Genomic DNA, 27821 nt, shown 5'->3' with positions numbered 1-27821 from the left:
ACATCTAGTGTGGATCTGGAATCGACCTGCTTCTTAGGACATAATCCCTCAGAGTTTAAATTGTATAAGGAGCCCGGTGGCCTCTCCTGGGCTCAGGCTTCTTGCTGCAGTGTTTGTTTTACCATCTCCAATATGGTGATCGTGTTCCTCGACAGAGAAAACCCAACCAAGCAGGAGTTTCATGCCTGGTTTTATCTCGGAAATCTCTGACCATTATCTCCCACACCCACGGAAAGGAGCCAAGCCTTTCCCCATTCCCGTTCTTTTCCAGCCAAAAGCTACAGCACCTACACTTTAGAGCAGAACCCAAAGTTCCTGGACCTGCACCATCTGAGGGGCGTGCTCACGAGCTAGATTTCTGGGTCACACACCAGGATCAGAATTACTGGGGAGACTTCCAAGAACCTGAATTTTTAACAAGCATCCAAGGTGGGGTCAGGCAGGACTGGTGCAGCCACGGTCCCTAGAAACTGTCACCTGTGGCCCAAAGCCATCGCCTTCATGGGCTGCAGTGAGCAGTACAGAGTCTCATTTCTCAGAGTGCCAGGGGGTGAAAGGGTTCGCAGAGCCAAGAATTTCCTAGAGAACTGCCACCTTACTTGTTAGCGTCAAAATGATCATTTCATTTTCAAAACTTCCACAGGCCAATCTGATGTGCCCTTCTGGAGAAGAGCCATGATTTTAAGAGAGCAAGTCTCAACTTTTTCAGGAAAAAAAAAAAATGCCTTTTTATAACAAAAATTTTGAAATGTTCCTTTATAATCCTGAAGTAAAATTAATAAAATAGGAAACTGCCTAACTATAAAACGATCAACATAATGCCCTAAATATAATAGATAGGTAAAATAAAATTAAAATGGTGTTTATTATATAAGTAATCAGGTTAGTCAGACACTCATTTGTATCTAAAGGTAGAATCATCCCAAGACAGGGCTTGAGCGGAAGCAGATACAAGCTGCGGAACAGGTGTGTCCAGACATGAGGACTGCCTTTAGATATGATATTCTGAAATAATGAACAATTTTTAGAAAATTTCCAAAAACTAAAACCAAAGTATAATCTTCTCTTGATTTGCACGGTAGTTCAAGAAAACTCCCTGATATTTAAAATCATGCAAAAAATTACGTATATAGTATATCCTAAGCTGCAAATGAGAAATGTATTTTTCCCTAAGCACATAAATGTTCAACAGCACAAAGTCATGCAGCTCATGGTACAATTCTTCCTTGCGCCATCCTGTCCCACGTACCACAAGGTGTCCAGCATGACTGGTCCCTACAAATTTAAGGCCGGCAAGGCAAGGGCAGATCCAGTTATGCGGGTCCAGAAACCTATACGATTTGGGGGAAGAAGAAGCACTTTTGAAAGAAAACAGAAAATATTGACGGGCCCCTCCAGAGCCTGGAGCCTCATGCATGGGCTTCATGGTAAACCAACCTCTGGTAGTAACTTGGGGTTGCAAAGTGTGACATAATGGGAATTACAGTTAGAAAACAAGAGCACAGGTACAAAGTCCTACGCTGTGACTCTAAGGCCTGCGGGCTTAGGAGGAAACATGAATGGGCACAGGGCAGGGCACGAGACCACTCAGAGATGGTGACCGGGCACCTGCGTTCTGGAAGCACCACCGCCCTCCGGCGCAATGATAACACAGCTCAGGGTGGCCCCGTCTCCAACTCTTCCTAACCAGGAGCCTGATACCTGGATTTCCTATGAAATCTCCCAAGATTTTTTAATAAAACCTTAGCTGGACCAAACAAAGGATGAGGAAAATCTCATCCAGCAATGTCACCTCTGCCATACAAAAATAATAAGGGAAAGTTAACCCCAACCTACAAAGAAACAGGCAAACACTGAAAAGCAGGATTCGGCTTTCCGTGAGCGTGGGATCGACTTCTGAACAGAACCTAAGATTACACTGTTTATTCAGGAACGATGCAGAGGATGCTGCTAGAAGAATACTTTTGTGGAACAGTTCATACACCTGACAAGGAAAATGTTTGTTCAGGGATTTTTGTGACCTCTCAAGAACTCAAGTTTACTCTAAAACAGTCTCACAAAGAGCTCTATATATAAGTCAGTAGAAGACTAGCTCTCCAACTGAAAACCTGCAAACAGGAAAATCTTAAAATCAATCCAGACGGCTAACAAAAGCAGGAGAAAAGCTAGACCTCAATTACACCCAACAAAGCAAGTTTCTGGAGACAAAATCTCTCAGTTCTCATTGATGTGTAATATTTCATTGCTGTTCTGAAGTTGAACTGGTCCTATTCGCAAATAAAGGTTCAGATCTTGCTCTTCAGTGTTTGTTTGCTTTCTTGCTTGCTTGTCTTCTCTTTTGAGACAGGATCCTGCTAGGTTGCCCAGGCTGGCCTCAAACTCCTGGGCTCAAGCAATTCTCCTGCCTCAGACTCCTGCGTAGCTGGGCTGAAGGCACACGCCACTGTTCCCAGCATCTCAGCTTTTCAACAATTGTTTAAATAAAAATTTTAAATTTTTTTTAAAAAACAGGGCTGGAGATATAGCACAACTGTAGAAAAGGCTCTGAGGTCTCATCACCAACAACACAAAAAATAAATAAAAATAAAAAATGACTACAACAATGAACACCAGCCTGAAAAAAAAATGGATTCCTAGGTAAAATAAAATTAATGTGCTAGGCAGACAGCAGGAACAAGCTCTCAACAGGTCCTTCATACCGATTTTTGCAACACTCCCTTGTTATGTTGATGTAGAAAACACTGAGCAGCTTCAATGTGGTGGCTGGGGCTCCCTTCTGCAGACATATTGGCCATTGTGGAATAAAATGGAAGGACTAACTTATTACCAAAAACCTCGGTCAGACAGAACGTTTACAATCCCTTCCCGGCCCACTTTCCCAAGCCAAGACCACTAAACACCACTTTCCATCAAGCACAGAGCCTGTGGTCAGCCGGAGAACCCCTGACCAATAAGGGCCAAGGAACAGTGAGTAAGACTGAGATGTCACACTGCATCTCATACTGTAAAACCATTTTTCTGCTTTTCATAATAGGAGGGAAGGAATCTGGGCAGTGGAAAAAAAAGGGGCAAAATAAATGAATGTGCCAAGGATAGAAGATTTACTGAAGGTCTAGCATAAAATATAAGCCAACTCGTAACTGTGGTGGGATAAGAAAATTAGTCAGCAAGGATCGCAGAATTGGTGGATCCGCCTTTTGTCCCCTTATATGTTTGTGGTTCCCTGTGCCAGTGCATGTTTTTCCTAAATCGATGACCCCTAGAGCTTTCCTGGGTCCTGCAGCAGATGTGGAGTTGGACGAGGGCCAACTCCAGCAGCCCTTTAGCCTGGTTTGTATTCTGGCATCTTGCTTTTTGGGAGTTCTGTGTGACGGAAGGGTGTCTGCCCAAGTCAATAAGGTCTCCATGTTTCCTCGGCACATTCTGTCATCAGGAATTGTCCAGTTTTTTCTTCACACTATAAGCAAAAAATAACTCCAAATGGGTCACTAATATAAGACCTGGAACTATAATACTTGGAAGAAATAAGGGGGCGATTCCTTTTGACCTCAGGTTACACAATGGTTTCTTTAATATGGCAACAATGTAAATATATAAAGTGACACCATTAAAATTTCTTATGCTTACAAAAGTCAACCCATGTAATAGGAGAAAGTAATCTGCAAATCACGCATGTCATAAGGGACCTGCACACACATTACACAAAGAACTCTTACCACTCAACCATAAAAAGACAAATCAATGAAAAAACAAGCAAAGGATCTGAACGGCCATTTCTCCAAAGGCAGGACACAATAAGCCCATAAGCACATGAAAGACACTCAACATCATTTGTCATTAAGGAAATGCAAAACAAAGTCACCATGAGACACGACTTCACATCCCACTAGGATGATCATAATCAAAACACAGACCATAATAAGTGTTGGTGAGAATGGGGAGAAACCAGAACCCCCATACACTCCCGACAGGAAGGTAAAGGTGGGTAGCTGCAGAAAACAGTTCAGAAATTCCTCAAAAGGTTCACCAGAGAATCAGGGTAGGACTCAACAACTGCAGTCGAGGTAGGCACACCCAAGCATCTGTCCACGTGAAGACTGGCACGCAAATGTCCACAACAGCATTATTCACAAAAGCCAATCTGAAGGCAACTCAAATGTCCTTCCAATGATGAAGGGACAAAAAAATGTGGCCTATCCATATAATGGAATATCATTCTATAATATTATCCCACCCTCCAAAAGAAAGCCGTCATGCTCCTTGCCGTAGCATGAAGACATTATACTAGGTAAAAACAGCCAGTTACACAACACCATGATTTCACTTATACAAAGTGTTTGGACCAAGTAAATTAAGAAGCAAAAAGTAGGTCAGTAGTTTCGTGGAATGACAACTAGTAGGTAGTCCTTCCTTTCGGGGTGATAAAAATGTCCTAAAAGGTAAATATGATGAATTTACTAAAACCCATGAATTTCACACTTTAAACAGCTCATTTATTTTCCCATTCATAAACACGAATGAAGATTTGAGTTCCCAAATGCAGATGGCTGGGTTTTTCTGTATGTGTAGAGTGTGTCCCCACCAGGTTCTTCCCTTTCATTAGAGGAGAGCTGGGCTCAATCTGTGAGGTGCATGAGTGGACTGGCATGGGCAGGGGACGGGTACCTACCTTACCCATGGGATATAAATTATATCTCAATAATATAAACTAATTCTTTTTTGTTTTACCAAAAAAAAAAAAAAATTATTCCAGACAGGGACACAAGATTCCTTCCCCTTCTTTTCTAAACCCTATTAAAAATGCAACATGTGTCAAAGAACATAAATCATAACTATGTTGAGCAAAAGAGGAGTACAACCACAGACAAAATAAAGGAGAAAAACTGCAACCCAGAACAAACCCAGAAGCCACACTCATCCTACCGGGGGAGCCATAGAGTCGTCAGGTACCTCTGCCTAGAACAGGAAGCACAGCAAGTGTCCCATCAACTAACCAAAATGACCTCAAGATCAGCTTCCCATGATGGCCTCTCCCTCCTGTTCTCTTACCCAGAGGCTGGCATGCATCAGGCACTGAGCATGGGTAAGGAAGGTACCCACGCCCTGCCCATGCCAATCCACACACCCAGATTGAGCCCAGCCCTCCTCTAATGAAAAGGGAAGAACCTGGTGGGGACACACTCCACACATAGAGAAAAACCCAGCCATCTGCATCTGCGGATCTTCATTCGTGTACATGAATGGGAAAATAAATTCCAATAGACACTTGAGGAAACAACAGTGGCTTCTAAGAGAAATTCCAAGATTTAACAGAATAAAACTGACTCTGGAGGATGCATAAGTTCAGGAACTAGAAACACAACCTTAGAAAAAATTCTAATTAATTCTTTGGAATAATTAAATAATAATTAGATAATGTACATGTAAAATAGACTACCAAAAAGAATATGGGAATGAGCACATGAAATTAGAAATACAATTATCAAAATAGAAGTTTTATTAGAAAGAATGAGTGATGATATTTTAAAATAGGAGAGAAAAGTCAGGCATGGCGGCGCACACCTGTAATCCCAGTGGCTGGGCAGCCGAGGCAGGAGGATCACAACTTCAAATCCAGCCTTAGCAATTTAGCAAGGCCCTAAGCAACTCAGCGAGACCCTGCCTCAAAATAAAAGATAAAAATGGCTGGGGATGTGGCTCAGTGGCTGAGAGCCCCTGATTCAAAAAACAGAGAGAGAGGGAAACTAAGAGACACAGAGCCACAAAAGAAGAATCTAATCCAGGAGAACCAATATCCATCTACAGGGATTTCAGAAGGAAAGACCACGAGATAAATTGAGGAGGTATAGTCCATAAATAATAGAACGAACATTTCCAGAGCTAAGGGAAGATACTTCTTTGAGGGTTCCAGGGTGCCATGCAAGAAAGAGACTCACACCTCCTGAAAGGCAAGGGCACAGGAAAGCCCCACAGTGTACGGAAAGCAAGAGCAGATCACCCACTCAGGACCCAACATCAGAACCACATCAGCACCAAGGCAAGGAGAGGCAGGAGAGCAAGACCTTCGAGGTTTTGAAGGAAGTGACCTTAGTCTGGCTTCAGCTCTAGGGAAACAAGCAAAGAAGCACAAAAACAAAACATTCAGAGACAAAAAGCTTCAGGAATTTTACCAACCTTGGAACCTTCAGAAAATATTACCAAAGGAGATACTCTAGCCAAAAAAAAAAAGGAATCCAAGAATGAGAAGTGGAATCTAAGACGCAGTACATCAAATCAAGAATGCAATATAGAATTTCAACTCTAAGGAGAACAGCTGTACAAAAGCCTAGAGAACTTTTTTTTTTTTTTTTTTAACGCTAAATTACTAATTTAGTGTAGTACACAGACAACTAAAACAGACATTTCAACCATAGCCAGCTACATAATTTGGGGTTTACTGCAAAATGAAAAGGTGAAATTTCTTGCTAAGAAAGCAGAAAAAAGGGCAGGGGGTAGCTCAGTAGTAGAGTACTCATCTAACATGCATGAGGCCCTGACAGTACAAACATGAAACAAAACAACAACAAAATAAAACAGTATACAGAGGTGCCACTAAAACTCAAAACCTTTTTCTTTCATCTGCAAGCTCTCTGGACTTGGCATGGTAAAACTTTTACTTATTTCTTTTAACCATGTTTTTTTAAAATATTTTTTGCCTAGAGAACTTTTGGTGCAAATTAGAACCAACTGTTAAATAGTTCTGATGAGAAGTTTTTTTTTGTTTTTTTTTTTTTTTGTACTGGGGATTGAACTCAGGGCACTCAATCACTGAGCCACGTCCCCAGCCCTATTTTGTATTTTATTTAGATACAGGGTCTCACTGAGCTAGTGCCTTGCCATTGCTGAGGCTGGCTTTGAACTCGCGATCCTCCTGCCTCAGCCTCCCCAGCTGCTGGGATTACAGGTGTGCACCACCATGCCCAGCAAGAAGTGTATCTTTAAGAAGAAAATGAAGCTGGGCCGGGTGGCACACACCTGTAATCTCAGCAGCTCGGGAGGCTGAGGCAGGATTGTGAGTTCAAATTAATCTCAGCGATGGCAAGGCACTAAGCAACTCAGGGAGACCCGGTCGCTAAATAAAAATACAAAATAGAGTTGGGGATGCTTCTCTGGTTAAGCACCTCTGGGTCTAATCCCAGATACCAAAAAAAAAGAAAGGAAGAAAGAAGAAGAAAAAAGTGAATTGCTGCTACAAATAACACCATAAAGTCATAACAAAAAGGGATCAGTATATTCTAACAAGACGCTTCCCCTCCCGCCCCGCTGCTTCTCTGCTGGGATGAGCTGTGTCACCTTTGGGCGGTGGAGGTTGCGGACACAGGATCCATTGCTCTTTCACTTCAGGTCCAGCTGCACACACTACTTGGACTTTGCACTTTGAACGTGGTGCCATCTTGCAATGTTGAGAGGGACTGGAGGAAGCTTGGAAGACTGCTACAGTTGCAGAGCACGATTACAAATGCCACAAGCTTCATCAAAGCAAAGACAAGGCGGCCAGAGGCTCTGCCTGGGAAAGAAAGCTGGAGGAAAGGGCTGAGCCTCTATGGCCTCATCCCCCAAGGGAGTCATGAGATGGCTGCTTAGCAGCAGCCTAAAAATAGTTTCAAATATTAATATTTGAAATCACAAATGTAACCAAGTTAAAAAAACAACAAATGTACAATTGTTGGGACAGGAGAGGAGATGCAGCGTGTGTGCCAGATCCTACATTTGTTTGGGTTTTTTATTAGAGAACTGATAAGCTTATTATGAATGAGACAATTACCAGAAAAACTTTAAAAAAAAAAAGAGAGAGAAAAGCAACAGTCCAAACTCACTGCCACTAGGGCAGAACTGGGGGTGCAAAGTGGTTTGGAGCTGCTTGAGGAGTGCAGAGAAAAAGGATGAAAGAGGCCGTGGGGTAAGAGTGACCCCGAGAGGAGAGACAGGTTGTAAGAAGGGGGCTGTGGTCTCTTGGCTGTGTATAAAAGGTTGCATTTTTTAGATTATACACATGTATGATTTTGGTAATAAAAACCTAAAATTCATATTATTTTTATTTTTAAATAAGATATTATTTGGAAATCAAAAATAAAGGCCTACAAGTGGAGGAGTCAAAGCTACTCAACTCCCTTCCCCTATTAAATCTGGTGCCATGTTTTGTTGAAGACAATTAATCACTGGGTGTGAAGAGGCTGTGGAAGGTAAGCATCACCCGCTGGAACAATCTTTCTGTTTCGCAATTGGATAGACGTGAGTTTTCACTTTGTTAAAAAAAAATTTTTTTAAATCCCTTAGATCCAGAATAATGCCTGGCAAGAGTAGGTGAACAGTGAGGAAATCTGCATGTGCATTTTTGGATGTGGAATATGCAAACAGAAAAGGAGATCAGAAGTCAATACCAACACCAGGACATGCTGCTCAGAATTATGGATGCTCTTCTTGCCCATTCTTTTCGCTATTCTACAGAGAACATTTGCTAAGGGGTGGGGGACTTATCAAAAAGAGTTCATCAGTCCCGACTTTAAGTACCAACTGCAAATCCAATCACTTGCCCTTCACCCATCCAATGACTTTTTTCTAATTTCATTATCAGTGTTTTTCCTTACCTTCATTGTCTTGGCTCTTAAGTACACGTCGCTCTTCACACCCTCCTGTTTTATCATAATGGTTCCTTCTCCAGTTTTTTAACTTTTAAGTAAAACTGTGATTGTTTCGGAAGCTCTATTTCCTCTACTTCTTTGGGCCTTCATTCCCCCCATGTCGTGTAGGCTGACCCCCCTTCCCAGGGAAGCTCTTCTTTTGTGCACCTGATAAAATCATGATCATCATTGTAGGGAATGTTGACTTATCCATTAACACGGAGTCTCACACGTCCCAGGCCACGTGGGTGTCCCCAGGTAGTTTTGCGCTTACATTAGCAGTTACCTGTGAGGCTTCACTGGCCCAGCATGAGTTTCATGTCCATTTCTGGATGTGGCAGGAAGCGCACGCTTGGAGCCCGACCACCTTGGTGCTGCAGGTTTGGTCTAGGTTTCAACCCATGGTTCTGAAAAGCCGTTGTTCCAAGCCCCAGCATCCTGCCCTGCCAGCCTCCAAGCAGTACCCAGAGCTTTGGATGGTCCCCCAGCTCTGCACACCCCAATTCCTGCTTCTGTCCTGTGAGGCAGGAGGCTACAGGGACTGTTCCTATTCCATGTGGGTAAAAACCCCTCACCTGGCCAGCAAGAGGTCTGCTCCTGCTTCGTACCGAGTCTGCCTCCTCTCTGCCTAGCAAGGGACTTCCTTTCCTTTCCTGCAAGCTCGCCGACCTACCTAGGGTTTATTTTTTTCTCCCGATCATCAGTTCAATCTGCCACATTGTAAGACGTCTCTGAAGACACCTAGCATCCACACTGAAAGGGGTTATAACAAGAATCACCTTATTAAAACCTTTCCACACTCAGACCATGAACTGAAATCTCTAATCCTGAAAAAACTAGAAATTTGGGAAATTATCAGAAACAATTAAGTCTCTAAAACAGAAGGGACAAGAAGGTAGGCCAAAAATTTCAAAAAATAACATTTAACAAGACGCAGAAAATACATGAAAGAGTGCTTTGTCCTTCCCTCCAATATGACGGAAAACTATGTTTCTAAAATTCTATTACTTGTGAATATATTTGTAGAATATCACATTTAGTATCATATAAATGAATTCAAAAACCTTATAAAACATTGGCCGTGGACTGACAACAGTCGTAAGACACATAACTGCACCTTTCCATCCCCCTTTCCTATTTATTCTCTGGTTTTATACTTCAGGTTGAAATTTCCATTCATGACTTTGGTATGACATTAGCATCACCTTCATTCAAGCACCCTTTAACAACGACGACCTGAACAAGCAACAGATATCAACACGCGATTCCTGGCCAAAGACTTGAGGTGCAGGTTCCTTCTCTCCAGTCAGACACTTTTTGTTGTTCCCAAGGTTGGAGCTCAAAGGTCTTCTTTAAAAGAGGAGACTCCACTGCACACTGTGTATTAAACCAAGGCCACTCGGTTAAAAGAAAGAGTGTGAGTTTTGAAATGCACCATGCAAACTCTACCACTTGTGTGAGTCATTTTCTCGTTTCAGTCACCAGTTTCTTGAAAAGCATAACCACGGGACCCCTAATCTGCTTGATTTTCCACACGGGACCCCTAAGCTGCTTGATTTTCCAAACAGTGGAACCTAAGGGCAGGTCGTGAACATTGGTGTGCAAGTCTGCACAGGCATGACCCATTTCTCTTGAACACACATCAAGGCAGTGCAAAAGACACCTGTGGAACTTATGAGCTGTTTTTCAAAATATGTAGCCATTTACATCTCACCATGAGAGTATTAAGGGTCCCAGTGGCTCCTTGTTCTTACCAATAACACTACAGGGGTCTTCTTAATTTTAGCCATTCTAGGGATGTGCTGTGATATTTCACTGTGGTCTTGATTCCAATTCTCTAAGGATGACTATGCTAAGCATCGTTCGCATGTTTCCCTACGTGGACACCCTCACGGGTGAAGTGTCTGTTCACATCTTTAGCCTCCTTCCTGTTTTCATTGGGTTCTTTGCCTTCTTATAGTTGAGAGGAAATAGTTCTCTCTATATTCTAGATGCAAGCCACTTGTCAGCTATCTAACACAGAATGTCAACCAACAGTTCAGAAACCCTGCTCTGGTCAGCTCTGCTGAAAAGAACCACATTACGCTGCCAAGGAGTCTCATACCTAGCAATGCACTCCGCGTTTTAAGGCAATTTTTTAAAAAACTGACATGAAGTACTTTTCCAAATCACTCGTTTATATCTAAGACCAGTGAGCACCTGGCCTGCTCATATGCACGGCCATAAATCATCAGAGGCAAGATCTGTTCCTATAACACCATTCAGAGTAAATTCTGTCCAAAACAAATATTTTTTAAAAGTTTTGGCACTTCCGTGATCTTGAAAACTAGTCAGAGGCATCCACACAATCTTTACAGGACCTTAAAATTCTGACACCTTTCCTATGACTTCCCACTGACCCTCACCCCTGGTCTTACCTGGTAAGGATGGGTCCTATCGGTTCAGGTGAAGACAGGAGGAGGATGGGAATATGGAAACAGTTCTTCCTTCTTCCTTGAGTATCAAGTATCTAACCCACAGAAGAGCCCTGCAGGCCTCCCTCAGAGCCCATTTTTTCTGATTTCTTACTCCAACAACACAACCATCTACAGCAAGCTTCTCAAGGGGGTGGGGTCAGAGGATTCCCAAACCCTCCCGATCTGAGTCTGTTTTTCCACAGGAGCCTGCAGAATAGAACATCAAACACCAATTCAGAACCAGGACACCGAGGTGATGGGCCCAGCACGCCATCCTCAGTTTCCTCATCCATACAATGCAAAGGTGATCTCTAATATTTCTTCCAACACAAACAGTCTGCTAGCCTGATCACATAAACTCGTTTCCTGATAGCGAACACTGATTGGGTCCCATGTGCCCAGCTGTGTGCTATGTACTTACGCCTCACCTGAATTTCACTACAACCCTATGAAGAGGTTACCACCACTACCCCGATTTTATAGATTAAGGGAAAAAAAAAAAAAAAAAAACAGATAATTTAGTAACTTGTCCTTGGACACCTAACAAAGGTCAGGACCCATGCTCTGCCACTGCTACTGACCCTTGGCCTTCAATAAACTGGGAAGAACAGCAGGTGCCTTACGGGAGCCCACAGAGAGCAGTGGAGGGCCTTGCTGACAGTTTACAAATTCCAAAAACACCCACAAACTCTAAAAGGCTAATTTGGGGCCCTTTATGAAGTTTTAAAATCTCCAAACAACTCAGTAACTCCTGAGGACCCCGTCTTACCTCACTCCATCAAATACCCACCACATCTGGCCTGCCTCAAGGGACAAGAGAACTGCTTTAGAGCTGGGTCTCCCAGAGGCTGTTGGAGACTGGACTTCAACCTGATTCTAAAGCATCTGAACTGTGTACTCTGTGGCAGGTTCTTGAGTAATCTCTGAAGCTCATTTTCTCTTCCTACTTATCTCAAAAAGTTAAGAAAACAATACCGTAGAGGCGTAGGAGATTATGTCCACTGCTAGCAGTTAATGACATGAGGGTGACACCCCGTCTCAGCATCCCTGAGTCCCTTTTGCTTTTTCACACCCTTCCCTGGGTCCCCTGTCCTCCCTACAAGCCGATGGGACTTTTACTCTTCTTCAAAGGCTTCCTCAACATTTCTTCTGGATTTGGACGGAGGGAGACCACCAACTTTGGCTGTCTGATGCCACCCTAAGAAGTCCATAAAGAACAGACCTCCTGCTGACATGTGGTCCACAAGACTGGTTCAGCAATCACCTCACTCAGCACAGCAGCCCAGAGAGGAACTGTGTGAGGAGCAGAGCCTCACGCAGGGGGGATGCTGCCACCAGCCGTAATGCATGTCAGCCTGGTGAGCCCTGGATTAGTCCCCTGCCTGAGTGACGTGCTCCCTTCTCACTGGAATCACAGCCCCCTTTAGCCCAGAGCCTCTTAACACTTACCAGCTGCTTCTCTTGCCTTGCAAAGCTCCCACGGCCGCGACGACTCCCAGAAAGTAACAAGGAACCGAAACTGCAGCAACACAGCCACCCGCTTCCTTTCACGGTACTGATGATCATGGGAACACAGAGCTTCGTTCCCAGCCAAGGGATTCTTCCCAGTGATCACAAGTCTTCCCGGACCCCGGCCAATACTCTAGGCCCTTGTCACCGAAAACCCAAACTAAGCAACAGCTTGCGGAGCATCCTGAATTGTTTCCCCTAGAACCTGCCGCCCACATATCATGTGCAGTCCCTGCTCGGTGGCGAAGTCTAAGCCCTGTCTCGCTACATCAGCAACACTTTCACTGGCATCCCTGGGGATTATAAACCAACTAACCTTTCCTGACCTGACACCACCATTCCTAGGCTATCAGGCCGCCTGCTGGACACAGTTGGGCAGCATTCAAAAGTGACCATCGGCATTTCCATTTCTTCAAAAGATGGGACAGTTTAAGGCACAGTTGCAGGAGCACACTAACATCCAAAAGAGTCAACAGCCTGGCAACTGCTTCTGCTGCTCATTTAACCCTTTCCTTCCCCTCCCCAGATCTGTGTTGGAAGATGTATAGGATTTAAATTAAACCAGAACACCGTCCTGTACATCTAGTACATCCCTCTGTGGTCTTCCGAGTCTGGAAAGGGTTCAGACGACAGATGAATGTTCCATACAAAGGAACTTCCAGAACATTTTCGAAATGATGAAAATGTGTGTCATATCTTTATGAGATAAGAAGAGGACCTTCTTTCTGCCACTACCCCCTTGCTCCTACCATTCCCTCAACATGAACGCCATCCCCAAAGTTCTATTCATCTAAGTTCTAGGCATCCTTTAAGACCAAGTTCAACCTCCACCTTCTCCACGAAGCCGCCACCACCTCCTCAGCTAAAAGTGAGCATTCTCTGCTGCTGGTTATTTGGAGACACACTGCTTCTCCCCAGTCAGAAAATAAGCAACTACCAGGCAAGAACCACGTCCTGTACTTCTTCGTCCCCTCCTAGTGCCCCACACAAGTGACTAGCACGTCACCAGTGCTCATTAAATATATCCGCTCTGTGAATGTGTAAACACGTTGATGCCTGCAGAACAGCATCCCGCCAGAAACAACTACCATCGCCTATGGTCACCAAAGCAAACGGGAAATGCATTTTAAAATGTCATTTTGATTTGCCTCAGGTATCATACATCTGAGTCGGTAATACAGGGAAGACTACTCAAAACCTATGAGTAAGGAAGAATCAGTCTCCCCAGTAATAAGACAGAGCACTATAGAGGTATGTGATTGCCTCTATATAGTAAAAACTGTGTTTTATCACAGTCCAAAAAAAAAATTAACCAGGACAAAATCACTCTGAGTCAAGGCTATGCCAGAGTTTTAAACCTTCTTGGGGTAATTGTAACCAGAATGCTGTGTATGAGAAATCTGGCTTGGTGATTCAGCGCCCTAAACCTCAAGCCCAGGACAGTCAGGTATGAGGCCACATGATAAAGAACACAGACGGCTACACTACAAGACAAGCAGAGCGGATACACTGTGGAACACAGTCGCCTCTGAACTGGGACGCTATGATACAAGCTGAGTGATTTCTTAAAATGATTTCAGCTGTTTTATACTACATGTAAGGGTCCTCAAATATTGAAATGTGGTAACTATTTATTTTAAGTTAAAGGAATTACTAAATGGCAACATGTATGTTGTCTTCTTAGCATCCCCAAATATTATGAGGTTATTATATAATCCCAAGTAATATCTAAGTTGGAAATGTACAGCTGCTATTTGCCTTTTTTGACTGACAGCAAAGCCACTGGAGGTCAGATTCCTTGTCCACTGAAAACAAGAAATCCAGGTCAGGTAATGACACAGCTGAGGAAAGTCAGGGTTGTATTTCTAAATGTCAGCCTCAAAGGTCAGGGATACCACCACCACCACCACCACCACCACCACCATCACAGATAACAACAGAAGCAAATACTTTTATAACACTTGTTCTACACCAAGCATGGCTCTGAGATCTTTACATTATAATCAACTGAAAAATCTCCAAAAGAATCCTGGGACATGCATCACTACAACCCCACGTTGCAGACCAGAAAACTGAAGTTGGATTATTTATACAAGGTCGCACAGCTTGCACACTACAAGGCCAGATTCAAGCTCAGGAAGCCTACTCCAGAGTCCCGGCTCTTATTCATGAGCGTCAGCACTTCCCCACCTAACTCCCAAGATCCGCTCACACCCCTGTTCCCATCAGCCTCCCACAGACACACCCAAATGCTCCCAAAATGCTATAAAGCTATTTGTATTTTTACCTTGTACCTCCTTTTAGGAAAACACCTTCAAAAATGCATTACCTGAACTGACCGAAAGCAAGAACTCTAGGGTCAGGCAGGATTCAGAAAATGGCCTCACTCTGCTGTAAGAGGGATTATAATGGGAAGGAATTATTTCAGACTCTGGAAAAGGGGGATAACAGTACCAATGGATAGGATTTTTGAGAGAATTGAATGAAGTACTACATGCAAAGTCTACGGCACATGACAAATAATCTTGTAAAACAGTGTGATTACTATCATTTATAAATCCTTCTTTTCTTCTGAATTCACTTGTTTCTAACCAAAGGACATTGCTTTTAAGTCTAAGATACCAGAATGTGACTACCAGACTACACCAGTACTGATTTAACCAAGAGCTAAGACTGCCACAAAGTTAAGACTTAAATGCTCTGAAAATAATTTAGGAATGTTTCTTAATAATATACAATGGGAGCTAAATAGAGAATCAAAAATATAGTGACAGATACCTATACAATGAAGGTCACTCTGGAAAAGGAAAACTTAATGGGAATTAGTTAATTCTTGACATTTTAAATATCAGAAGCTGAGCAGTTTTCAAACAAAGAACATGATTTGAAATTACCGAGAACAGGTTATAAGAATTATATCCAATATTTCTGAACTCTACACCTTGGGAAAATTGCTTTGATGAATAATTAGAAAAAAACGGGTTTCACAGAGGCAAGAAAGTAATTCAAGTGGAGAAAACAAACTCAAAAATTAGAAGCACTGTGTTCTTTTAACTGGGGAAGAAGGTTGGGAAATACTTACTAGTATCTGGAGTCTTCTCTTCCGATCTGCCAAATAAAAATTCATATTTGGCCTTGGCAACACTCTGGGAATGTGCTGACGCACTGTTAACCCAAACGAATGTCTCCGCCTGCAAGTTGAGAACAAAAAAGAGACAACATTAAAAATGCATCACAGAAGTTCATCGTGAAACAAACTCACAGGAGCATAATCAAGCAAAGATGACCTGCACTTGACAGAATCTATATCACACTCAAAACGAAAGACAAAAAAATACGGCAGGGAACATCGGCATACAAAAATGTACCTCCAGGATTACAACTCTAGAAGAAAAGACACACCTATGAACGAGTTTGCCTCGGTTGTGGGGCAGACTTACAGGAGATGATTTAAAAATTAAGTTTATCTTTCAGCCATTAGAAAACTCTACATATTATTTTTAAACGTATCATTTTTCATGTGATTATCATTACCCAGTTCCTAACAAAAATATTTCTCTGTGTGGGTTCTACTAAAAAACACTAACAAAAAAGGTAGTCTTTCCCCAGAAGAGACCACTTTTTTATGTAATCAGAAACACCACTCAGCCAAACAGTGCACAAACTGAACTGCCAAGCATCCCATTTATACTGACCGTCCTGAATTCGAGCATCTGTGCCAGAGTCCTTCGTAATTCTTAAAAGTCCCTTATTTGAGTGTGATATAGGTGACAGTGAATGCAGTTCACATTATGATTCCAAATTCCTAAGGTCCTCTTCCTGGATGTTCTAGTCAAATGGCAAATATCAAGAATGCCCCCCTCTCTCTGATCAAGGATCAGTTCAAGACAAGGAAGAAATCTAAAGGCACAAAGAAATCTGACCCACACCAGTCAGACAGTCATTCTGCTTTTGATTCTGAACTCAAACGTTACCCAGGATCCAGACCTCACCCACACTCTTTCGACCCTCTGGTTATGAGACATCTTTTCTCATGACTGACCAGCAACTGAACAGGGCTTTGTGGTGGGGGAGAGGCATGAAGGTCTCTATAAGCAAACAAGTAACTTCAAAGAAGAAAATCTTATGGCTTCTCTGACGGCTTTGGAGCTGAGATGACTGGCAACAGGGAAAAGGTCCCATCACAACTTCATCTCCCCACCACAGACAGCGTCACTGTCAGAGAGCCAGCCTGCACATTTTAAGACAGCAATTTCTTAAAGTAGCTCTACGATCACGTAATGTCCATAATGTGCAAAATTTATCTTTCTGGAAAAGGTGCACATTCTTCCTAGCATTAGGGAGCTAACAAAAACAGGTTCATTATCTTTTCCCTAACAGAGAGAATATGTTCCTTTTTTTGATGCATTTGGGGAGCTTCAGACTGATAAAAAGAGGAACTTGGCAGAGGGACTCCCACCCCAGGTGCCCCAATTTAGGTAAAGTGATTAGGGCAGTGAAACAGAGCTAGAACCTACAGAGTGGAGAAGGACCAGAGGCCAGGAAGGACAGCAATATCCCACCAGGCAGAGGGCCATGGGCACGACCTTAGGGTGTGGAAGGACTAGCCTTCTCAAACAGGAGAAAAGGCCCGGGCAGCCACAGAGGAGAAAGACAGCGGGCAAGACAGACAGGGGGAAGAACACTGCTCAGGGAAGTAGGGACCAGAGGGGTGTGTCAATCAAGGAAAGGAAGTGGCATTCCCATCAAAACAGGATGGAAAGTCACAGAAGGGCCTTAATAGGGTGATTCGTTTACATTTTTAAAGATTATTCATTTATACTTTTAAAAGACCTTAGGTTGTTACACAGAAAATGGATTGTGGAGAGACTCAAGAGGCAGCAGAGATGCTAGCTAGGAATGAGACAGATGCTCAGAACAGGGTGATGACACCAGAAACAGGCAAAAGCAGGTGAATCAAATATTTTGCATGGAAGTCTACATGACTCTCTGATCAACTGGATTTAAGGAATGAGGGAATGGGAGAAATTGAAGATAATTATTATGGAAAACATGCACTAGTCACTTACAACTTACTCCCTGCCAGGCACCGTTCCAAAGCAACACACAGGGCTGGGGACGCAGCTCAGCTGGTAGGGCACTGGCCGGGCATGCACGAGCCCTAGGTTCAATGGCCAGCACCAAACACACAAAAATCTCCCCAATGTAAAACACACAACCTGTCCTTTAATGCTCCCAACAATCCTAGGAAGTGGGTGCTATCCTCATCCCTGTCCCATAGGTGGAAAAAGGTGTCAATGAAGGTTAAGTCATTTGTCCATGGATCCCAGATCCAAATTCACGAAGTCTAAGTCCAGAACTGGTGACGCTGAGGATGCCTCCCATGTGGCTTGTGACACTGGGTGTATGTACTGAGATAAGGGAGACCAGAGAAGGGACATCCGCCATTAGTATCTTGGGCATGGGCTTCCAAGTGACCTCCCAAGGCCTCACTAAAATGACAGAAAGGGACATTTTTAAGAGGAAATTTATTACTCTGGTGCTAGAATAGAAGAAAGGATGCCCTCTAGGAAGAAAAAGTGTTAAGGAATTTAAGGAAGACCATTTGTTGTCTTAGAGTCTCAAAATGTGAGTGCTGTTCTCTGAAGACACCTTCCTCGATTTTAGGAGTTCAAAGTTGTATGAGGGAGGAAAAAAAATTACACCTTTATTCTCACCTCTGATGAAATTAAGCAGCTGCTTTGTCAAATGTGAATGCGGACAACCAACTCCAGTATTAGAAGCTATAACGTCATCTTCAACAAAAATGATTTTCACATTATGTAATAGTGATGGCAGATCTTGAGATATCATTCATTCTCATCCCTTGTTTAAATTGTGAGTAGTAAATAGACTCACCACTAAATTTTGTTATCAGTAAAGAAACATCACAAATTTAATATCTTGGTAGTCAACACAGAGTCAGCCCTCTGCAGGGTCTGCATCGAGTCAATCAACCATGGATCACAAATACATAAAAAAATGGTTGTATCTACACTGAAAATGTACAGATTTTTTTCTTGCCATTATTCCTTAAACATAGACTATAATGACTATTTCCATAGTATTTACATTGTATTAAATAGTATAAGACTAGAGAGGGGCTTGAGCATCCCTGGATTTTGGGTATCCGTGAGCCACTCCCCCATGGACACTAAAGTAAAAATGTACTTGGTTTCTTTTACAACTCTATGAATAACAGTAAGCATTATTTTGGGGCTGGACACGATGGCACATGCCTGTAATCCCAGTGGATGAGGAGGTTGAAGCAGGAGGATCACAAGTTCAAAGCCAGCCTCAGCAAAAGCACTAAGCAACTCATTGAGACCCTGTCTCTACATAAAATACAAAATAGAGCTGAGGAAGTGGCTCAGGAGTTGAATGCCCCTGAGTTTGCCTGGACTGAGAGAGAGAGAGAGAGAGAGAGAGAGAGAGAGAGAGAGAGAGAGAGAGAGAGAGAGAGAGAGAGAGACAGAGAAAGAGACCAGCTCAAGTGCATGTTCCCAAACTGTAACTATGATCCATTCATGTCTTATGTAATTAGTTTAGTGGATCATGACCTGATTTTTATACATAGGTATACATATATATTAATATGCATGTATTTAACAGAATGAAACTGAAAATACCAGAGTAGACAATACACAAAGAAAAATTGTCTTATAAAATTTCTAATTGTGTGTGTGCGCGTGTGTGTGTGTGTGTGTGTGTGTGTGTGTGTGTACTAGGTCATAATTTAAAGTGTACCTCTACCAAGGGTTATGATCCAAACTGAAACACCTTGCTCTAAAGTGATTCTCAAACTTTACATGAAATAGCATCCCCAACAGCATTTATTAAAGCTCCTGAGATGCACCCCAGAGTTTCTGATTCAGTAGGTCCACGGGGGGCCTACTGAATTCTACTACATTCTACATTAGTGCATTTTCTAACCATTTTCCAGGTGACACTGACGTCACTGGCCCAGGAATCATATTTGTGAATCACAGCTCTAAACCAACATGTCTCATACTTTATAAGAATCACCTGAAAATCTTGTTAAACTATCCACTGAGTCACTCTAAGAGGGAGCCAGAGACTCCACATTCCTAAAAAGCTACAGACAAGTCAGGTGCAATGGCACACACCTGTAATCCTGGTGACTTGAGGATCACAAGTTCCAGACCAGCCTCAGCAACTTAGCAGGACACTGTCTCAAAATTCAAAAGTAACAAGGGCTGGGGATGTAGCTCAGTGGTAATCGGAAAAAAAAAAAAGACAAATGCTAATCTGCATACTAAGCAGACTTGCAAGTGCTAAAGTTGGAGAGCGAAGGAAGCAGTGTTTAAGAACTCTCGCGGAACAGAATCAGTTTCTGAAGGGCTGATCTATCTGAGAGGAAAATACACTGAAGGTCTCCATGCTAACAAACCACTCTGTATTTGGAACCGCGGGGCACCCTACATTGCCAACATTCAGGCCCAAATCAAAACATGAATAGTATCTGCCTGCCTTGCTAAACAAAATAAAATTCATTCTGCTTCCAGGAGTTACTCTTAAAGCTGTGAGCAGCACTACTATTGCTCTTCCCCTGCCACGGCTTATAAATCTTCAGCCACCTCTGCAATATTTTTGCAGGTCTTTAAAAAATTATACTTCAAACAATCAACCCAATGAAAGTCCCACATAACTCAGCACTACGTCTTCATTCTGTATTACTAACTGAATAAAATATGTTCTTTGTGTTTGCTATGTGAAGAACATGAATCTCATAAGAATATGGAATGGGCCTCAGTGTGTAGCTCAAAGGTAAAGTGCCTACCTAGCAGGCACAAGGCCCTGGGTCCGATCCCAGCACCAAAAGGAGGGGAAAGGAAAAAAAAGAGAGAGAATTAAAAATGAACTGATCTGGACTTAAATTCCAGACAGATGATCTGGATTTAAGTCCTACTTTTGATACTCTCACAGAATCTCACACAAATGCTTCATCTATGGACTTGGGATTCCCTGATGATAAAAAGTGTTACAGGTTGAACATCCCTAACTGAAAATCTGAAATTCAAACTGTTTTGGGCACTGACATGACACTACAAATAGAAATTCCACACCCCACCTCATCTTTTTTTTTTTTTTTTTTTTTTTTTTTTTTTTGTGGTACTGGGGATCGAACTCAGGGCCTTGTGCTTTATGAGGCAAGCACTCTACCAGCTGAGCTATCTCCCCAGCCCCCTACCTCATCTTCTGACAAGTCATATTCAAAATGCAGATGCACTCAAAATGTTATAGAAAATTACCTTCAACCTATGTATATAAGATTCATACAAAACACAAATGTTAGCATGGGGCTAGAAATTCTGAGGTCCTACCTACCTATCTGTCTATATGTGTGTATATACACATATAGATATATATACACACAAATAAATATATATCACATATATATGCAAATATTCCAAGATCCAAAAACATTCAAAATTCCAAACACTTCTGGTCACAGGACAGGCACTACAAAGAAGGGATACCCGAGCTATACTTAAGTGTATCCCTAAAGTTCCCTTCTAATTCTGAAACACAGTGATTCTTCATAAGGAGCAATCACACAGCTCTTTTCCTTGTGATAATACTACAAATAATGGCAAGCTCTCCAACACATACCCTGTACAGACAGACACAAGCCCACCACCAAGTGGATGGGACAAACAGAATCTCACCCTTACTGTGACATCACTTTTCAAATCGACAAAGAATTTCACTTACAGTATCCAACTCACAACATGTTCCTGCTTATAATCACCAATTTTATACACAAGAGAGACACAACTGATGTAAAACGATTCTTTTAATTATCTAGCTATCAAACATATTTTAAAAATATCAAGAAGACAAAGCAGAGAGTTACCGGCAAATTTTAGGAGTAAAAATAAGTCTCAGTTGATTGGAGAAGGGAAGGACGAGGCCAGAGAGGGCAGGGCGGGGAGGAGCTGAGCTTGGGCTTAGAGCAGGCAGTCTGCTCCTTCATTTTCTAATTATTTCAATTTCAATATGATGTTCAGAGGATTTGAGAGCCTCTAAATCAGTCAGTTGAGTATTATGAAAGAGCTTTGGGCTGGAAAAGATTAAAAGCTAAATTAAAGACTATAAAAATAATATTTCACAACTCACTCAAAACAAACCCTTAATTCCAATATTCACACTCCACACCTGATCCTGCTTAATCCCATCTGCCCCATGACCTGGCAGAAGCCAGGCCCATGGAAACGGGGCACTTCACACATCCCCTCAAGTACAGGCAGGGACAAGAAGCTCAGTGCTAACGCTGCAGAAAGCAACGGTCAGGCCCTAGAGGCTGAAATGTGTACCCCCAGACTGCATTTGCCGAAGTCCTAACCCCAGGACCTCAGATGTGACTGCATCTGGAGACGGGCTCTTTGAAGAGGTAAATAAGGTAACGCGAGGTCACCAGAGCGGGGCCTAATCCATTATGACTGGTGTCCCCTTAAGAACAGGAGATTAGGACACAGACACAAGGCAAAGAGCAGGAGCAGGTGGCATCTGCAAGCCGAGGAGAGGGGCCTTGATGGTGGACTCTGGTCTCCAGAGCCATGAGAAAATCCACTTTCTTCAATTTAAGCCACGCAGTCTGCAGTGCCTGGTGACAGAAGCCCAGTAAACCAACACATTGGGGCAGTTGGAAATGAGAGAGGGCAGAAGCCAGGCAGCCTGGGATGGCAGGCCGCTGAAGTCAAAGGTGTGGGCAGAGGGTGGACCCCTGCAGCTGTCCACACTGGGAACGTGGGTTGGAAGAGATGCACAGTGGAAAAGGTGGTGGGTTACTCAATTCCAGCCCAAACCAGCAAGGTTCAGAGACGGGCGGCTGCAAAGACCAACTCAGGAGACGAGCAGGATTCCTGTTCCCTGGGTCCCACAGGACCTCTCAGCCACAACAGCCCATTTCTGTTTTATAGATTCAGGTTCCGTATCAGGTTTACTGGGAGGAGGCAGGAGTCAGTGCAAAAAATATAATGATAGTAAGTTTTTGAAAATCATGTGCTGATTTCTGAGTAAAATGGCAAAATAGACACACTACCTTTGCTCTCTTCCAAAACTGTTAAAAGCATAGTAAAAAGATGCACAAACCCAAAGGGAAGAAAAGAAGAGCAACAAGACATTTTCTGAGCCAACAGTCTACTGACAACCGACATAGCAGACCCCAGGAAAACCTGGAGGAAGCAGAGTGGGTCCAATTTAGACCACTGGACGCTCGCAGCCAAGGAAATGGAGGAAAACATAGGAAGTCAGGAAAAAGAAGGACTCTTTCAAAGGAGAAGTCATCAGGCAAGTTAGCTCCCAAATTCCACCCCCAGTCCCCAAATAAAAAAGAAGAATTCTATTTTATCTAGCTATATCCCTAGACCTTTTATTGATGGGGGCTGGCAGAGATAGGGTCTCACTTTGTTGCCCGGGCTGGTCTCAAAATGGAGGCCCTCCTGCCTCAACCTCCTAAGTAGCTGAGATGACAGGCAGAGGCCACCATGTTCAGCTAACTGGAGAGATCTCTCAAACAGCAGCTCTAACTAACCCCAGATTAACTGAAGACAAGGATTCCAGGGTGGATGGTGGGGTTCATATGCAGATGTTAAAATGCTTAGCTTCACGCCCCCACTGCAGCCCAGCCCAGCCTACCGAAGGCAGCACTCCACCAAAAGACAGGGCAGGTGAAGAGTTCCAACTGGCCTAGGATCACAACCAGCCCAAGCAAGATCTAAATAGTTAAGTCAGCATCCGCTAAGGACAGCCTAACCAGATCCTCCAACCGCGAAGGATGAAACTCCAGCCGGCTATTGAGGCCCTGCTACTACGTTACATCTTATACCTTAATGTTCACGAACATTATGTTTTCTGAAAATGACAAGCCAGTGGCTTTTTTTAGATTTATCTTTGTTTCCTGGTGATTCAATTCAGATCATGCATCCTTGACAGGAGTGTCACAGAAGCACGCTGTTCTTCTCTTTGCTTCCTAGTAGGTGGCCTATGCGCTCGATGTGTTCTATTACTGATCAGATCTGCTTTGATCAGCCAGGCATCTGCACTGTCAAAGTGTCTCTCACTGTAATTAATCAGCATGCTGTGGAAGGATACTCAGAAACTACATGAATATCCAGTCCCTTATCAAATTTTCAACTTAAAAATTCATTTTTATCAATATGAGCTGAATTTATTACTTTGTTCAACGGATTATAACTCACTGGATTATAATATAGTAAGTGACTTTCATCATTGATTTCAGCACTCAAGCTGGCCAGTTTTGGCCAGTGGGAGCCCGTTCAGCTGGCCTCTGTGCCTTTGGGACAGGTCCCCACTATTCTCTGAGCACATCCTTACTTCTGATAAAACAGGATGATTCCAAGCTTCTCTTGTATTGTTCATTCATCTCAGAATGAGACATTTCTTTTTTTTTTTTTAATTGTTCTTTTTAGATATACATGGCAGTAGGAAGGATTTTGGCATATTATACATACATGAAAAATAACTTATTCTAATTAGGATCTATTCTTGTGATTGTTCGTGATAGGGAGTTACCCTGGTTGTGCATTCAAATACAAGGACAGGAAACTTATGTCCAATTAATTCTACTGTCCTTCCTATTCCTCTACCCCCACCCTTCCCTTCATGACCTTTTCTCTAATCCATTGAACTCTTATTCTTACCCTCCTACCCTCCCTTGTTGCAGGTTAGCATCCATGTATCAGAGAGAACATTTGGCCTTTGGTTTTTGGGGATTGGCTTCTTTCATTTAGCATGATAGTCTCCAGTTCCATCCATTTACTGGCAAATGCCATAATTTCATTCTTCCTCATGGCTGAGTAATATTCCATTGTGTATATATACCACATTTTCTTTATCAATTCATTTGCTGAACTGATAACCTAAGTTGGTTCCATAGCTTGTTTATGGTGAGTTAAGCTGCTATAAACATTGATGTAGCTGCATCACTAAAGTATGCTGATTTTTAAGTCTTTTGGGTATAGACCAAAAAGTGGAATAACTAGATCAAACTGTGGTTCCAAGTTTTCTGAGGAATTTCCATACTGCTTTCCAGAGTCATTACACCAATTTGCAGTCTCACCAGCAATGTATGTGTGAGTCTTCTTTCCCACATCCGTGCCATCATTTATTGTTATTTGTATTCTTGATAACTGCCATTCTGATTAGGGTCAGATGGAATCTCAGTGTAGTTTTAATTTGCATTTCTCTAATTGCTAATGATGTTGAATATATTTTCCATATATTTGTTGACCAATTGTATGTCTTCTTCTGTGAAGTGTCTCTTCAGTTCTTTGCCCATATATTGATTATTTGTTTTTTGGTGTTAAGTTTTTTGAGTTCTTTATATATCCTGGAGATTAATGCTGTATCTGAAGTGCAGGTGGTAAAGATTTTCTCCCATTCTGTAGGCTCTCTCTTCACATTCTTGATTGTTTCCTTTGCTGTGAAGAAGCTTTTTACTTTGATACCATCCCATTTATCGATTCTTGATTTTTCTTCTTGCACGTTAGGGGTCTTCTTGAAGAAATCGGTTCCTAAACCAATATGATGGAGAGTTGGGTCTACTTTTTCTTCTAGTAAGCACAGGGTCTCTTATCTGAGGCCTAGGTCCTTAATCTACTTTGAGTTGGGTTTTGTGCAGGGTAAGATATAGATAGGGATTCAATTTCAGAATGAGCCATTTCTTTAAAAACAAAACACCTGTTCCTATCAGTGAAGAATATAATATACACAGATTCAAGACCTGAACATCCGCTCACTAGTGTTGGGGTATAGCCATCTTGGAGGCCAACTGAGAGGGAATTTAAATTCTAGGGAATTTAAACCTCAATCTCTCTCTCATATATATTCATTCTCTCTCTCTCTCTCCTCCCTCTCTCTCTCTCTCTCTCTCTCTCTCTCTCTCTCTCTTTCTGCAGTCACACAAGAATAACACTGTCCTGCCCCAGTCCCAGCAGAGATGTCTACATCCCAATCCCTGGCACTTGTGAATATCACCTAATATGACACAGACTTTGAACATCTGGACATGGCAGGCCTATCCAGAATGATCCAAGTGGGCCCTAAATGCAATCCCATGTGTCCTGGGAAAACAGAAGGAGATCTAAGGCAGAGAAAGTCATGTGACAGATGCGTAGGAAGACACACTCAGAGAAAAGATGCTCTGTCCTGGGCTTTGAAGATGTAGGCCAGGGCCCTGAGCCAAGGAATGCAGCCAGAAATGGCAAGAAAACAGAGTATCCTCCAGAGTCTCCACTGTCCTGCTGGCACCTTGATTTGAGACCCTAAGACTCCTTTCCGACTTTCTGCCTCCGGAACTGTAAGAGAATAAATTTCGGTTGTTGTAAGCCACCAGGTTTGAAGTATGTTGTTATAACGGCCACAGGAAACTGATGCAGACGTAAGTATGCATACGAATAGACATTTATTTTTGCACCTACTGCATAAAAAGCTGTGAGTCTGCACTCGTATTTTTTCCCTAAACGTTGCTAATGAAATAATCATGAGACCAACATGTAACCTGCCACTCATTCCCCCTATACTGTTCAATATTGGTGCATCTCATTCAAATACCCTTCGCTTCTCTTCTATAAAGAAGACACCCCACTATAATTAAGAAATTTCTACTGCCTAAAAACAAAACTAGTCACTCTTTCAGTTTTCCTTGCAATAAGAGGATAATTCATATCCTAATGTGCACTTTTCCCTCTGAAAATACATCTGACACGTGCCTGCGTGTCATCCAGGGGACAGACTGCAGGAGCTTGGGCAGGAGGGGGTGGCCTGTGTGTCCTTCACAACCAGCCCCCGTTCCCTTGACAGGCTACCTGGGCAGATATTCCAAAAGCCACTAAAAGTGTCAAGCAAAATGGGGACAGAAAGCCTCTCAAGAGCAGAGAAGCCAAAAAAGAGCCAGGAGACAAAGGAGGTGACCAAAAACCCAGATCTTTCATTCTAAAGCTGAGCATCAGAACTAAGGGGCGAAGCAGGAAATTAACCACACAGAGAAGACGAGGACAGTGGCGAAAAGCAACACCCGGCCCTCACCCGGCGTTACCTGGCCCTGCTGCCAGCCAGCCTGTTCTTAACCGTGTGAGCACAAGAGACAGAGCTGGATTCGGGGCCAGCTGCTGTCCACCCACTCTGCCCAGTTCCTGAAAGCAGCCCCCCTGGGACAAGGGGAAAGGGACACCGTGCTGCTCCTGTAACCTGGAGTCACGGCAGCTGGCCTAACGGGGGTGGCAGGGAGCCCCAGAGAAGAGCCACAACGTCACCACGCTGGCTTCAACTGACCCCGTGGAAAGGACAGGAGAGCAAGCCTTCAACAGGCTCTGGAGAACCTTCCTCCCAGAACCTCCCCGGGACCCATTTCAACCCTCTTCTGACCAAATGCACAGACGATACCCCACTTTCCAGGATCTGTGCCTTCCCGGGCAGGACTCTGAACCCACAGGCCTTGGGCGTTTTACAAAGGTGCACAGCTGCTTGGTTTTTGTTTTTGTATGTTTTCTTTGTTTGTTTGTTTGCCATGGGATATAGAAAGTTGGGAGCATTCATTTGTGACGAAGCTTTCCATAAAACAGATGTAAGACCCTGGGATCAAGCTTTCCTTCACTAACATACCCAGTGGCTGAAGAGCTGGAGGGCTCTAAAGAAAGAATTTATAAGAAAATCAGGGCCAGGGAGATAGCTCAGCTGGTAGAGTGCTTGCCTCGCAAGCGCAAGGCCCTGAGTTCGATCCCCGGTACCGAAAAAAAGAAGAAAATCAACCACCAAAATTAGTTAGCAATGTATCCTCCTCCGCCTTCCCTGCCCTTCCCCCAAGAGCCCGGGCAGATGGTGAGACCTTTGATACCAAACGCGTGGCCCCGGTCACCTTTCTTCTTTGCCTGTGAATGACCTGTGTTGGCCTTCCTTGTGCTCTGGACCTGCGTGCTTCATTTTTGGGACTGAACCAGGGCCTTGTGCGTGCGAGGCAAGCGCTCTACCCACTGAGCCATCTCCCCAGCCCCTGGACCAGTGTGCTTCTGAAAAGATTTAAAATCTACAAGGAAAAGAGACAATATAAAGATTGACATTTAAAAAATAAAAACCAACACCATGAAGCCTTTGACCACAGCTGCTTGTTTGC

The 27821-nt window shown here is 43.1% G+C and overlaps 1 protein-coding gene across 3 annotated transcripts in view; it reads right to left on the bottom strand.

Moving 5' to 3' along the window:
• PSD3 (pleckstrin and Sec7 domain containing 3) overlaps window positions 1-27821 on the bottom strand; it is a 593519-nt gene that overhangs the window by 322383 nt on the left and 243315 nt on the right. For all 3 annotated transcript variants that reach the window (XM_079143340.1, XM_079143339.1, XM_079143341.1), the window contains one exon: window positions 15708-15816. In XM_079143340.1, coding sequence (XP_078999466.1) covers window positions 15708-15816 — 109 coding nt within the window. The remainder of the gene's footprint in view (window positions 1-15707; window positions 15817-27821) is intronic.

The sequence above is a fragment of the Sciurus vulgaris genome, assembly GCF_902686455.1.
Source record: "Sciurus vulgaris genome assembly, chromosome: 5".
Classification (NCBI taxonomy): Eukaryota; Metazoa; Chordata; class Mammalia; order Rodentia; family Sciuridae; genus Sciurus; species Sciurus vulgaris.
Note: the sequence above shows the minus strand (reverse complement) of the source record. Positions and strands in the feature narration are given on the sequence as shown.